The 15,817-nt window shown below is 35.2% G+C and overlaps 1 protein-coding gene across 1 annotated transcript in view; it reads left to right on the plus strand.

The window, feature by feature from the left end:
* Window positions 1–15,817, plus strand: part of SMC1 (structural maintenance of chromosomes 1) — a 551,991-nt gene that overhangs the window by 415,940 nt on the left and 120,234 nt on the right. Inside the window, exon 22 of the mRNA XM_090412308.1 lies at window positions 11,679–11,791. Coding sequence (XP_090268434.1) covers window positions 11,679–11,791 — 113 coding nt within the window. The remainder of the gene's footprint in view (window positions 1–11,678; window positions 11,792–15,817) is intronic.

A 15,817-nucleotide genomic window follows, 5' to 3' on the forward strand; every position in this document is an offset into this window, starting at 1 on the left:
TCTCTGGCTGATTTAGTCATTGTTTTCTTCAGCGCTTGCCACTGAATCTCCAAGGTTTGGTTCCTGCTCTCAAACTCTTTCATTTTTTCTTGAATATATGTGTTTATTTCAGTCTACATCTCACATTTGAGAGCTGCTCAGCTTTTATTCTCTTTAATTCTTTCTTACATGTTCTTTTTTACAATACGAAATTCAATTTCATCCTGCTCAAGACTAAATGGTGATCACTTCCAATTTCAAATCTTCTGTACACTCTGGTGTTCTACACCAGGGAGAAAACATCTCTATCAACAATAACATAGTCAATGAGACTTTTCTTATTCCTTGCCTCTTCTCTCCATGTGAATTTGTGCACATTTTTAAGTTGGAACATGGTGTTAGTAATAACCATTGCATGTCCTGAGCAGAAATCCAACTGGTATTTGCCATTATTATTAGCTTTGCTCTTTTCTTCAAATTTTTCCAAAATATTTTTGTCTGTTTCACAATCATTTCTTACTCTGCTATTTATATCCCCAAAAAAGGACTAACTTTTCATTTTTCACTGTGTCAGTTGCTTTTTCTAAAGCTTCAAATAATTCCTCGACTTCTACCTTAGTAGAATCTTCTGTGGGATCATAGGCACAAATTAGTCTCATTGTCCAGTTCTCCATTCTCATATTTGCCCACATTACTCTACTTGATACTGACTGCCATTCAAGAAGATTGGCCTAGTATTTAGTGTAGAATACTTTGGCTACTTCTTCTTTTCCTTGATTGTCATTGCCTGAATATAACATTTTGTATTTATTGTTCAGAAAGATCCCACCAGTTTTTGTCTTTTTTTGTTTCAGTCACTCCTATTATGTCGATCTGGTACTTATCCAATTCCTCAGCTATCTCCATTTCTTTGCCATTCAGGCTTCTTATGTTGATAGTACCGATCTTTAACTCTGGTGATGTTGAGTTGGGGTGTGCTTTCAGATTTGTTCCAGTGGCCGACTTTTCGTTGTTCGCCCTGATTCCCTGGCAAAAACAGCGGGGCCTTGTTTAACTGTTCGATGCCCAACTGGCATGAAATTTTTTCATGTTGTGGCATCATTTTGTATATTGGTTTAAGCCATTAAGAATAAAATTTGGTCAGCTAAATCCCAAATTGGCAGCCCATCCTCGTTCGTTCAGTATCCAGGTAGATACCCAACAGGGTGCACCACGAGAAGGTGAGGATTAGACATTAGGTCAGAATCCCTGGTCGGTTCTCTGCATTCCTTTAAAGGCTATGTGGAGGTCTCCTCTCAGTTATACAGCTTTGACCCTTAAACACCCCAAAATGAATACCAGGCATATAGAAATGTTTTGGTAAAATTTTTGTGGGTAATCTGCTTGTTTCAAGCCGGGGAGAGGAGCCCATGCTTGTGGGCTTCTACCCTGCCAGTTTCATAATGTTCTATTCATGTAACATTATGAAAATATGGCCTTGAACTCTGCTCCTCCAAACCCACAATATCGCTATTGTTAAGCCTTGATTAGTGGTAATTCTAAAGAATTTCACATCTATCATTGTTTAACAGATAGAAAAATAAGATACAAAATTTTATGTAGGAAAATGCTTGCTTCCAAATATGTGCTATATACATGTGATATAATATAAAATTATGTTAGTATAAGGAAAAGAGATTGTAAGTTGTTAGAGGAAATAATAATAATTGTTTTGATTGTGCAAGGCCGTTAATAATGTATAAATTGAACAAAGATTTACTGAAATTTCTATTACTTGTCTGAGGAAGAATGACTTGCATAAAATATTGTGAACATAGGTTCAAAGGGCTAAGGCACGCCAACAGAAATCGAGGTGGCCTCGGGCAGTGGTGTGCTCGTGGCACATGGTGGATTGTGGTCAGAAGAAAATCAGAAACGCACGGTATGAAGTGAGATCCAAGTGAGTGAAGTGCTACACATTGGGTGAGTTACGAATGTTGCAGTGATTACCGGTTGGGGAGGTAGAAATAAAAGGGTTAGGAACCCCCCACCCTCGCACTCTTAAATTTTTTTCTTCCCTTGGCTGGTGGTCGGAGGTTGTCTGGAAAACAGAAGGTTGCATGGAGGAGCGGCTCTGTCCCGAAGTGCTCGGACTAGGATCAGCGGTAAGCTATGTTCTGAGTCCGGTGAGCAACAGCAGGAAATGCCATCCAAGTGCTGGTGATGTTATAATGCCTGATCGTATGATGGAGGAGTACATCTCCACTCATGTATCCGCAGTCCTTGGAAACACTCAGCGTCTAGGTAGCAGACATCGTGAAGGAGCAATCGCCCAATGCCACAGTTATGTCTGAAACAAAGTCAGTCATACCAAAATCGTGTGACATCACTGAATGATTGGGGAATGCAAGGTACCTCATCGTCTAAGTGAACAAGAACGAAGATCGACCATTCAAATTGAACTGTAGTCCAAATTGAAGCATCAAGTATGAAAAGCTTTAGTGTATGGCAATGTTAAAATTTCCTTTGTCTGTGCTATATGTGTAACTTACTATGGTGTTAAGTGAAATTAAGAGACATTAAGGATCGAGGATTGATTTATTTAGAGCAGGACTGTGGGATGTTAACATTAGAAAGTACAGTGAGTTAGCCATGTACAGCTTAATTTAATGTGTATGCTTTAGAGAAAGGTGAGATGAATTACTCTGAGTAATGAGATATATAATGAATGTTTAATGAAAAAATATAACTCTAGAATAATCTTCTTTGTGAATGATTTATTAGAAATGCTGTTTTTTGATACTCTTGTTTAAGGATACATGCAATCTTATCTGATTAGTACTGGAATTTAGTATGAATGTTAATTGTATTGTAAATGTGTTAATGTGCTTAATAAACCTTTGCTATTTTTAAACCTAAGTGTCTGAATTCTAGAATCCGATGCACCACTTGTAAAAGGTTCGAATCTGAGCGGGGAAGAATAGGTTACATTGTGGGTCACGACTTTAAATCAGTAGTCACTTGTGTACATCTTGAAATCACTTCTTGGTTAAGATAACTACTTAATCTAACTGTTTTAGGTGGCGCAGCAAAAAAAAAATAAATATTCCTGGAGCTCTATGAGAAGATAGATTTCAAGAAATTTGCCACTTATGTTTTGGCTCGCTCCTGAGGCAATCCCTTGTGTCTTGGAGGAACCACGCGACTCTTTAGGGAAGATCGGAAGTATAGAACACACAATTAACAGTTTATGAGATTGGGACATAACACTATCCTACATTAATGATGCATTCCCTATTTAATCACATGGCATGGATGTGTTAGAAATGTTTTTAGCACACCTCAGCAGCCTGCATCCAAGGAATTAATTTTTTCACCATTAAAAAGGAAAACAATAACTGTCTGCCCTTCTTTGACACTGGTTACCTGACTGGATTCAATTTGGTCTACAGAAAACCCACTCACACTGGAAAGTACATACATCCCTTGTCACACCATCACCCTTCCCAGCAGTATGGTGTTATCAAAGCCTTGCTAGATCCATCTGCTTGGGCTACACTAGCCTTTTTACCAAAATCAGTCACATCTTTTGCAGCCAGTGCCCCCCCCCCCCTCCCGAAACATTCAGAACACCAAAAATCCTGCTATCCCCTACATCTGGGGACATCTCAGAAAAAATTGCATGAATTCTTAAAAGAGGTAACATACAGACTCATTTAAGCCTTTCCAAAAAATAGCCACCTTTATCCACTAATCGAAAGATCCTTTCCATCATCTAGTACATCAAGCTGGGGTCTGCTGTATCCCTGCAAACTTAACTTCAAACAAACTTGAAGAACTGCTAATATCCATTTAGAAAAACACAAAATATGCCCACCATTTTCACTATAGCTGTTCTGCCATGTATTGTCTGGTAATCTTTATCAGATCCAATGGGGTAATCCTCCATCCTTATACAGAAACAGATTTAAATCATAAAGACTATTTCTGGAATCCACCACAGCACTACATTATCTAAACTTTAAAAAATGTGGCTGTATCACATTGCAAAAAATTTCGAAGATTATCATATGCAACCTTCAGCATGATTCCATCATTGCTTCCAAAAAACACACCGGTTAGGACTGTATGAGCCCAGTTTTATATTTATATATATCAGGGGGGTGTCAACTAATGTTTGCATAAGATTCTACATTGTCCATACATGTAATTACTTCACTGTGATCTATCTTTTTCAAAATTGAAGTATTAGGTAAAAAATTTCTAATTTATGTTTTGACAAAGGAAAAATTATCGTAATATTATTTATTATTATTACAATATATTATTATAATTATCTTAATATTAATTAGTTATAATGTTTAAAAGAATATTGCAGTTTTTTAACCACACTGATTAAAATAAACATTTCATTTTGAACTTCCTGATGAACCATCATTACTTATTCTACACTGCAACAAGTTCACAATTTTTGTGTAATTTGGTGTGTAATTAGTCGATGCATTTCTCAAACATGACTCCAAATGCTCGAATGTTAATGTGGTACGATATTTTGACTTAATAATGTTCATTTGTGAAAATGCCGATTTGCACAAGTATGTTGAACCAAAACAAGCATAAATATTTTCCGCACATTTTCTTAAGTTGGGATACTTGCATTCCAGTAAATGTTTCCAAAATCTCTCTTCATGTGTCCTTGCTTTGACGTAAACATCATTTCTTATTGTTATTATTTCTTCTTCTAGCATAATAATATGCATATCAAAAATAGAGGAAAGGTTTTCTGCTATTATTTCTGGCTTTACGTTGGTATCAAAAGGAAACCTCATGAAGAGAATTACATTCTCGAGTTTCTTGAAATCCTGAAAGCGGTCATCAAATTCTGCAATTACTTTCCGAATTTCACCAATATATTTATTTCCGTTGAAATTAGCAAAAGCAGAACTACTTAATTGTGCGGTCATATTCGGAAAATTAAATAAATTGTTATTTTCAAGCTTCACTATCAGTTGATTCAATTTTTCTTTAAAAGCATTGATAGAACTAATCATATCAAAAATTGTTATTCTGGGATCCTGAAGTTCTAGGTTTCATTCATTTAATTTACTGGTTATTTCAATCAAAAAAGCTAAATCCAATAGCCAAATATCATCTTTTAACTGTTCGTGATTGTCGCCCCTATCAGCAAGAAATTGTTTAATTTTTTCAATTAAATCCCCAAATTTTTGCCCCGACTTAACCACCTGCCATCAGTATGCATAAGCAGCTCAGAAGGTCCATCATTATCACTTTCTTCCATTTGCAACTTAAAAAGGTGCCTTTGCAGAGTTTTTGCCCGAATTGAATTGGAAATCTTGAAAGCTATGTCCATAATTTCTTTCATATTTAAAACTTTAGCACACAGTACTTGTTGATGTATAATACAATGATACTGTAAGAAATTAGGAAAATCTTCATCATGCCTACATAGTGTGATAAAACCGTTGCAACGACCTGTTAAAGCTGGTGCTCCGTCTGTGGTAATTGACACTAGTTTATAAAGAGGCAGTTGAATGGTCTTGCTGTAACTCTTAAAACGGATAAATATATCTTCACCCCGTGTTTGCCCCTTTAACGGAATGATAGTAAGTAATTCTTCTTTAGTAGAAAAGTCTTTAAAAACCATTGTAATAAAAATAATCATTTTGGCGATGTCAACTGCATCAGTAGATTCCTCCAACTGAAGTGAAAAGGCCTGACAATCTTTAATATCCTGCATTAGTTGCTCTTTTAGATCTGAATTTATTTCTTCTACTCGTTTTGCAACTGTATTTCGTTGATAGCAGCAACCATTTCTGATTTAAGTTAAGGGCTATTACATCCCATATTGTTTCTTAGCCGAATAAGAAACTCAGAGTTTCATGCCGAATATAGAAACTATATAAAGTTCGGCGATTCCAAGCGTAAGCAAATACCTGGATAGTGCAACACCTGACCCATTTGGTAGTGCAAACTGGGGCAACTCATAGTAAGGGTGGAGCAAGCTCCGATCACTATTCTTGGTATTTACCCATGTGACCTTAGCTCCTAGGTGCTGTATTACTGTTCTACATTATGAGAGAAGGTCACTACCCAGACCGGTTTCAACCTTTATTGAGGTCTCATCAGTGAGTAGGTAGACCTAGTTAATATCAAGTTTGTAGCGAACAGAACTTACATCCCTTCTACCACTACCAAATGAGTCAGGTGTTGCACTATCCAGGTATTTGCTTACGCTTAGAATCGCCGAACTTTATATGGTTTCTATATTCGGCTAAGAAACAATATGGGATGTAATATCCCTTAACTTAAATAAGTTCATGTCGCCGAATTGAAGCCTTTTGGCTCTTCATATAATTAGTAATTTATTAGGACACCTTCTTGGCAATTCTCATAGAAGTGATGTAAGTTCTGTTTGCTACAAACTTGATACTAACTAGGTCTACCTACTCACTGATGAGACCTCAATAAAGGTTGAAACCGGTCTGAGTAGTGACCCTTAAATATTCAACTTGGCTTTAAGCCGAGGCAGAAATAGTTTACTAATTATATGAAGAGCCAAAGGCTTCAACTAATTAGTAAACTATTTCTGATTTATTTTCAAAATTACAAAACAATGATTCAGCTGCTGCAAGAATTGCTTTTTTAAAAATTGCACCATCACTAAAGGGTTTCTTATGTTTGGCAAGAATATGGCTGACTCTTAACGATGCAGTTGTTGCTGTCTTTGAGTTCGATATTATTTTAATGAAACATAGATGCTGTGATGCCAAACGTTTCTTCAATTCTTGAATTTTGACTTTTTGTAAATCACTGTTACGTGGATACGCCTTTTCATAGCTGCTGTGTACCAATTTAAAGTGTCGTTCCAAGTTCTCTTTTTTCAGCAGAGAAACACTTCCATTGCAAATCAAACAACATTTGTCTTTGATCATAATAAAAAAACAATCATGTTCTCACTCTTGATGATAGTGATATGTCTTTGCTTTTTTCGTAGTAGTCATGATGGTACAATTTTAAATTATATTAAAACACTTTAAACTTCATATTTTAAACTTGTAGCAGAGCACTAGCACAAAACAAACATCCAAGTTTATAATACTGCTATCGGTTATACATCGAGCTTCGCGTGTTATGTTTGTACAGTGAATCAAAGCGAATGAAAACCCAAAGTGGGCGTGTGTATGAGTGCACATACATTTCCAAGTACACTCCACAACAAAAGTCTCATAGCAGGAAATTTAAATATTTTAAACTAATATTTGTAATTTTTCTATTGAAATTTTTGAAATAAAATTCAATTTAATATAATTGAATTATAAACTGGAATTATTGTACAAAAAATATTTATTTTAAGTTTTTAATTAATGTAAATTTTAAATAGAGCCATAATATAGATTATTATTTGATAAATAGGTTAACATTATTTATTTGCTTTATTGTATTCAGACTCGTATATGTTATTTTGATAATATGTAGATGAGTTGAGAATTTGCGATCGACCCAAAGCATTATGTGATCTACCCTTAGATCGCAATCAACATTATTGACACCCCTGATATATATAGATAGATACAATCAGTCTGTGTGTTTTTTTTTTTTTTCCTGAATGCATGTATGTACTTAGTATATTTCTTTTTTGCCCATGAAGATGCTTTGGTGACTCAAGTGAAATATTGACTTCATAATCTAATTAGCTAAAATAAATGTTATTAGTTTATTATTAACTTAAGATGTGTGTTTTCTCCACTAAACCTCAACACGAGTACATAATAGATAGATTTATTTATTTATTCGTATGGCATGAATATCAAAACATGCAGTACAATACATTGTCACTTTAAAAACATATATAATTAAAAGTCAAAAGTTATTTTAAAAACCAATAAAATTAAAAGGTTACATCCATATTGGTCAGATAGTTCATAGCTTTGGGTGTAGCACTTAAAAAGTCCAGTTTGTCTCTGAGCTCCACAATCACAATGCGGGGATGGTCGTTTACCCCATTTAAAAAGCATGTCCACACATACAACACCATGACTAGTTCGTATTCTATTAAGCTGGGCCCAGGATTTTCGTGGGAGGTGTGAGCAAGCATCAAAACTTTCTTGTAATTCATTGAGAGAAAATTTGGTGATGTCATCTATCTGGCTCTCCCACTGTTCTTGCCACTTTTTGCTTCAGGTCAAAGTTAGAATGTAGTAGTAGTTGGGCTAATTGTAATGGTGGATGTCTTGATCTCAATTGTCGTATACTTAAGTCTGGTAGATCTAAATGTATTGGTAGGGCTGTGTTCTCCAAGATTTTCTTATACTCCTGTAAGAGAGCCTTAGTCCTGCGCAGATTCGGTGGAACAATGTAACTAAGAGCTGAAAGCCAGTGTGTGGATGTTGATTTAATTGTGCCAGAAATCAGTCTCATTGTATTATTTAGTTGACTATCAACAAGTTTAACATGTGTACTATTTAGCCACACTGGTGAGCAATATTCGGCAACAGAGAAAACTAGACCAAGAGCTGTAATCCGCAGATTATTGGCTGTTGCTCCCCATGTCGTGCCTATTAGTTTTTGTATTATGTTGTTACAGGTTCTTAACTTAGCAGAAACGTTTGTTAGGTGTTGCTTGTAAGAGAGCGTGTGGTCCAGGGGCACGACCAAGTACTTTGGAAACTGATTGTGTCGTAGTAAACATCCTTCAAAGAATATATGTAAAGTGACATCTGCCATTTGATTATTAGGTGAAAGCTTGATACTTCTGTTTTGTCTGGATTGAGCTGGAGCCTCCATTTTTTATAATATTCACCTATTGTTTTCAGATCTTTTGTAGTACGTCTTTAGCCTGACTCGTTTTTGCGTTGAATGGCAATTACAGTGTTATCAGCATAACAGGACTTGCGTGAGATGGTAGCAGGTAAGTCGTGTATAGGTTATAATGTAAGGGTGCCAATACTGACCTTTGTGGAAGACCATTATTAAGTTTTCGTTGTTGGGACATTTTATTTCCTAATATAACTTGAAAAAAACGTTCAATGAGCATGGAGGAAATTAGTGTGCAGTCCGTTTACATGTGACAATGCTAAGAAATTTGTATATAAGACCTTCACGCCATACTGTATTATAGGCTGCTGTTAGGTCCAAGAAGACAGCTGATGTCTTTTCTTGCTTCTGAAATCCAGCTTCTATGTATGATGTTAAAGTGGGCACTTCATCATAGCACGTTTTTCTCTAAAACCAGCTTGTCCATTCGGGACATGCTGCATAATTGATATGGACAATCTGTTGTACAGAAGGCGTTCTAACATTTTATAGGTGCAACTCAATAAAGCAATAGGTCTGTAACTTTTTGCCTCCTGGGGTGGTTTTACCACCCCAGGAGGCAAAATTAAGAATAGCAATTATTTTTGACTTCTTAAACTGGCTAGGCTAAGTCAGTCAGTCAATAACATATCAGAAAAGAATTCACAGAGCCATTTTATAGTATTTGGCCCGCTATTAATCAGAAATTCATGATTGACACCGTCGAAGCCTGGGGCCTTGCCTACTTTGATATCTTTTATGATGGCTTTTACTTCATCTATAGTGAAGATTAAGGCATATTGTGAGAAAACAGGGGCATTTATTTTTAAAGCTCTAAGTTCTTTCTTAACTTTCTTGGTATGTTCACTGTCCCTCGGTGCCCTTGACATATTAACGATTTGATTAGCTATTTTCTCAGGGGAGATAATTGTGCTTTTTCTTTTAGATAGATTAGTTGTGGATAGTTGTTGAAGAAGATTCCAAGCTTTTCTACTTGATCGTTTGAAGTCAAGGTTTTCAACCTTATCAATCCATTTTGTTTTTCGAGATGATATTCACGGTCGCTAGGTAGCAACCGTGAATACCCTTGATATATTAACGATTTGATTAGCTATTTTCTCAGGGGAGATAATTGTGCTTTTTCTTTTAGGTAGATTAGTTGTGGATAGTTGTTGGAGAAGATTCCAAGCTTTTCTACTTGATCATTTGAAGTCAAGGTTTTCAACCGTATCAATCCATTATGTTTTTCGAGATGAGTTCAGGCTATGTAGTAATTTATCTGCTATTTCAGGATCTTCACTTTTCAGGAACTCTCTGTAGAGATGTTCACTCTCTTCATTCCATCCGGGGACATAATCTTTTCTGTAACCTCTAGGAATATATTTTTTCGCAGTTGATATGATTGCTCCCACAAATCTCTTGTGCTCTGCAACTCTAGCAGGTATCCACCTAACACATTTATCCAATTCATTTGCAAAATTTTTCCAATTTGCTTTTTTAAAATTCCAACACGGTCGTGGAAAGGATCTTGCTATAGGTAGTGTCATACCAATTTCCAGTAACACCGGTCGATGTTGACTGTGTGGGAAGTTAGAAAGTACATATCGTCTTGCTGGTAATGGTTGCACTTTTATGTTTATTGAAACAAAACATAAGTCCGGATTAGACTCTGTTTGCCATGCTGATGATCTAAAGGTGTTTCTATGTTTGGCATGAAAGATAGAAACATATCATGGAAGTACCGTGATAACAACGACTGCGGGACTACCCTCATTCAGTGGGCAGAAATAAATAATATACACCTTGTATTTCATGCCAAAGATAGAATAGATAGATAACTGATATTAAGTCCATACCATTGAACTATATGCATCTCCCACCATAACTACTACTGCAGTACTGTGCTGAAAGCATGCATTAGTCTACTCCTAGCAATGGCTGGCTGGATTACTTACATATTGCAGCAAAATAAGTAGTAATTTAAAAGACCCACAAGGTTGTTAAAACCAGTATTTAGGCTTAGCTTCTGGATAAAAATCGTGGAATGTTTAATGGAGTAAAATGACTGAAACTTTTAATGAAATGAAGCCCTTCCTTATTTAAATAAAACTATTATACTTCATCACAGCAAGTTTAAATGTGTGAGCTCTCTTTAGAATCTTCAACTTCCCTTAAAAAACAGCAGTCTAACTTAAAAGGAAAACTATTCTTGGTGATCCCATGTAATAACCAAAGCTTCCTGTGATGCACAGAGCAGAGCCTTCCTATCTGGAACTCTAGATGCAAGTCTGTTTAGTTTATTTCTTCTCTCTCTCTCTGTTCATGTGTATATTTTATAATTTATATTATATTCCTGAAAATGTTTCTACAGTAGATAAAATATTGAAAGCTTTTTAAACTGTTGTTTAGTTCACCCTTTTAAATGTTCAGCACAAAATGTTAAATACAAAATGTATTTAACATTCAAAAGGTATTTAACAAAAAATGTTAAATACATGATTAGTGAAAACAAATGTTTATTTTTTTTTCCTTTTTATTCATAACTTTATTATTTAATGGATACCCTGGTGTAGGTCTCAATTTTTGTCTTTTTCCTTCACTTGTGGTTTCAATTTCATTAACCATTCATTATGAAAAGTTAAAAAAAAAACATTTAGAATGACTTGTAAATTTGTGTTTAATGTCAATAAAGTAGGATATAGGAACAGGGAAAGGCAGAGCCATAAAATAGACATATAAAGGTTAATTACCTGTAAAAAGTAACAAAAACAGATCTAAAATAAAAGAGAATAAATAAGCTTTTGTAATGAATGAATGAGTTTGGTATATCAAAAATTTGTAAGTTATATTAATAAAATATATGTATTAATATATAGAGGGAAATAGAAATTCTGCCTTTATTTTAGCTGGACACTCATGAAGAAGTAAAAAAAGAAGGAGATCGTTTATATAAAGAAATTTCTGACATGCAGAGCCACCTTCAAAGAATTCAGGCACCAAACATGAAAGCCATTGAAAAGTAATTTTTTTTTAATTAATAAGAGTGCTGTAATATAGATTAATTGATATTAAAATAATAATCAGTTCATGGTGACATGATATACAGGAATACCTCGATTATCGCGATTTATAATTTGATACCAAAATTCCAATTATTGCGCTCCAAATTCGAATTATCGCGGCTGCGAGATGTGGCCCACTGCATATGCAACCAGTTCGAGTCGCCACTCTCCATGTATCGCTCTCTTGTAGTGCTTCGTTTTTATCTGACGGCAGCTGCTCACCAGTAACTGTCTGTCTTTGCCTGGTATACATGTGGATATTTATTTCTCTTCTTATTTACCCCTACAATTATTCTAAAAGAAACAAGGATGATATCAAGTCCACAGTTATCAAGAAGAAATGTAGAGTGATCAGCTTAGAAGATAAGTTGCATATGATAAATTAGTATGAAGCAGGCATAACCAAAGCCAAAATTGCAAGAGAGTATGGTCTAAATGAATCAACTGTTCGCCATATTTTAGACCACTGCAAACTATAAGCAACTAGGACAAAGTGCATCGACCTCATCTGGGTCCCAAACTACGAGAAACAGAAGCCATCTTATGATTGAAATGGAAACGCTATTGTCAGTGTGGATAGAAGATTGTAACCAAAAGAGAATTCCTCTTATTTGATTTGATGAAATGACTATAAAAACAAAAGCATTGAATTTGTTTAAAACTTTAAAAAGAAAACAATTAGAAAGCGAAATGATTCGGTGTTAGTAATGGAATAAACTTTCTCTGCAAGTTCAGGGTGGTTTGATCTGTTCAAAAAGTAATTGAGCATTCATAGTGTTCGTGAACAAGGTGAAATTGCAAGTGCCGATGAAAAAGCAGCAGCTAATTTTCTTGGTGAATTGCAACAGATCATTGAAGAAGGAAATTATACCGATTATCAGATATTTAATGCTGATAAAACAGGCTTATTATGGGAAAATATGCCCATTAAAACATTTTTAACAAAAATGAAAAATCACAGCCTGACTACAAGGTTTCAAAGGAGCATGTAACACTTTTACATGCTCCTTTGAATTACATGCACTTTTACATGTGGCAATGCTTCTGGAGATTACAAGATGAAGCCTGTCTTTATTTATCGTTCAGATATCCTCGCTCACTTAGAAGTTTAGATAAAAATTTTCTCCCTGTTCATTGGAGATTCAATAGAAAAGTTTGGATGACAAAAACTTTTTCAGGATTGGTTTAAAAACTGTTTTTGTCCTGAAGCTGAGAGGTACTGTAAGTCATTAAATCTTGATTTTAAAATCTTGTTGATATTAGATATTACACCTAGCCATCCAACAGCACTGAATGATTTGTGCGAAAATGTAAAAGTTATTTATTTATCACCTAATACCACTTCCATCATCCAGCCAATGGATCAAGGTGTAATCACATCCTTTAAGGCATATTACCTACGAAGAACTTTTTCACAAGCAATAGAAAAGACTACAGGAGATGAAGCTATGACTTTGACAGAATTCTGGAAAGCATTCAATATCAAAAATTGCATTGAAAATGTCAAGGACGCATGGAGTGAAGGTCTAGCAACCTGAGAGCGGTGTGACAAAAGATTATTCCTCATTGTGCAAACGATTTTAAAGGATTTGAAAATGAAGTAACCCGTGTTATCAATGACATAACTAAGCTTGGCTTCGATCTAGGACTAAAAGAAATTGAAAAAGGTGATGTTCAGGACCTGCATCAGTCACATGATAAGGAGCCAGATGATGAAGGCCTAATTAACCTTGAGAGAGAACGTGCTTATGATGCTCAGATCGATGATAATGACGAACAAATTGACCTGCCACTGAAGGAATTTACCCTCAAAGAAATGGACGAAATGTTTAGAATTGCTGAAATAACTAAGCTTGGCTTCGATCTAGAACTAAAAGAAATTGAAAAAGGTGATGCTCTGGACCTGCATCAGTCACATGATGAAGATCTAATTAACCTCGAGAGAGAGAACGTGCTTACGATGCTCAGATCGATGATAACGAGGAACAGATTGACGTGCCACTGAAGGAATTTACCCTCAAAGAAATGGATGAAATGTTTAGAATTGCTGAAAATTTTAAAGAAAAAAAAATCTTGAACGGCGATCCTAATCTCGAGCAATTAGTGAAAGTTTCACAGGAAATTGAAAATTCAATCCGTTGCTGCCAAGTTTTATACGAAGAAAAAAAGAAAGAAAAAATTCCACCAGACAACTGTACACCAATTTTTATCCAAGAAAGAATAATTGTATGTACTCCTTATATATAAATAACGATTAAAGAATAATCTTGTTTTTCTAAATGAACCTTCATTTTTTACTTAACACGTTTCTTTTTTACTTCATATATAAAATTTAATTAATAGATTTGAAAAATCCTTGGCAATGATCACCCATTTTACACACATTATTTATCCCGATTATTGCGGTATTTTTCGTGGCAACAATAACCACGATAATCGAGGTATTCCTGTACTTTAAACATGACAGTTTAATGAGATAAAATTATCTCATCTTCTCTCAATTGTGTTTAGCTCAATTTTCTGTCATATCCAAGAAACTTGTCTGTTGAAAACCCTAATTAATATTCTGATGGGCAGTTGGCTTCTCTATAAACTGTATATCTGTGAATCCTGTGTGTATTATCTGGTTAGGTTGCCTATCCTGCAGTATGAAAAATTTTGGGGCAGGCAGGAGGGGAACTGTCACCACCATCATGGACTGGGTAACTCACCTTCACTTGAAAAGCCTTTATAAAGGTTTTTCACTTCCTAAATGGAACTCAAATCATGCTCTTTCCAATCAAAGAAAGTTCATTGTTAATAACATACTGGACTGTCTAATAGAAGGAAAATATTTCCTTAACCCTATGTAAAACTTTATTGGAAACCTAGTTTGCGATTAACTCATAGAGTTACTCATAAGAATTTTCACTGAAGAAAGAACAGTTTAAAAAAAAAAAAAAAAAAAATAGAGAGTCCATCTTAAAAACACAAGTGTTCTTGTCGTTGTTTTTCTTATTTTATATCTTCCCTTTCTAGCTTTCAATCGCTATTTTACTTCTTCAGATATCGGGCCTAATATACTTACATCTAGTATTGTTTCCTCTTCGGATACTGGCAAATTTATATTATGCTGCGCCAGCCAGTATCCTATAGCAGAAAAGATCCTCACTCAGGGAGATGGTACTAGATTCTGAGACATTCCTACACTATATTTTACTTTAATGTGGCTGTATAGATTCAGACTGCAGTCATGACCTAAATCTATGATTATATACACTTTCTAATTCCTTCCTGCCAAAAGAGGTTCTATTTTTATACATGGTAATTCGGAATCGTAATCAGGCATGACTCAGGTATAGGTTTCACTAAAGAAATTTAGGCATTTAATTTATCTCAATGCTAAATAAGGAAACTCGAGTTAAAAGATCAACACACTTTAAATTTAAATCAAAGGTTATAAAGCATGTTAGACACAGTGACTGATAATTGGGATAGATAGCAAATGATATGGTGTTAAGCTAAAATTCCCTTCTGCAAGCTATTCATAAGATAATATAACTAACATTCTAATGTTATTCAGATACTATAAGTCTACAGTCCTAATCTCGTTATGTCAATTCAATCACATACAACACAAAAGACCTCTTCCAAACAATTCTTCTTATTCTCAAAAGGAGGCTAACTATCTAATTAGAGTCTGTCCACAAAGTTCTTTAGAATAATGTTCATAATTTACATTCACAAGTAATTTTCTCTCTTCTAAGGAATTCTAAACACAAAATAGAGTAATTGTACTTTACAGAACTTTTTCCAACGTCCTTCAGCACCACGTGTATGTCTGGTTACCTCTTGTCTATTGGCTGTTCTTACGCCAGCGTAGGGGCTATGCTATCTTCATAATTCTGCCAAGCACAGACTCGATTCTTTGCGTCTCAGGAAACATCTCGATGGGACTGTTCAGCGAGGGCTCGATTCTGCTAGGGCTGGAAAATTTCACCTTC

This window comes from Typopeltis vanoorti, chromosome 2, assembly GCF_054136105.1.
Source record: "Typopeltis vanoorti isolate ZY-2024b chromosome 2, IOZ_Tvanoo_1.0, whole genome shotgun sequence".
Classification (NCBI taxonomy): Eukaryota; Metazoa; Arthropoda; class Arachnida; order Uropygi; family Thelyphonidae; genus Typopeltis; species Typopeltis vanoorti.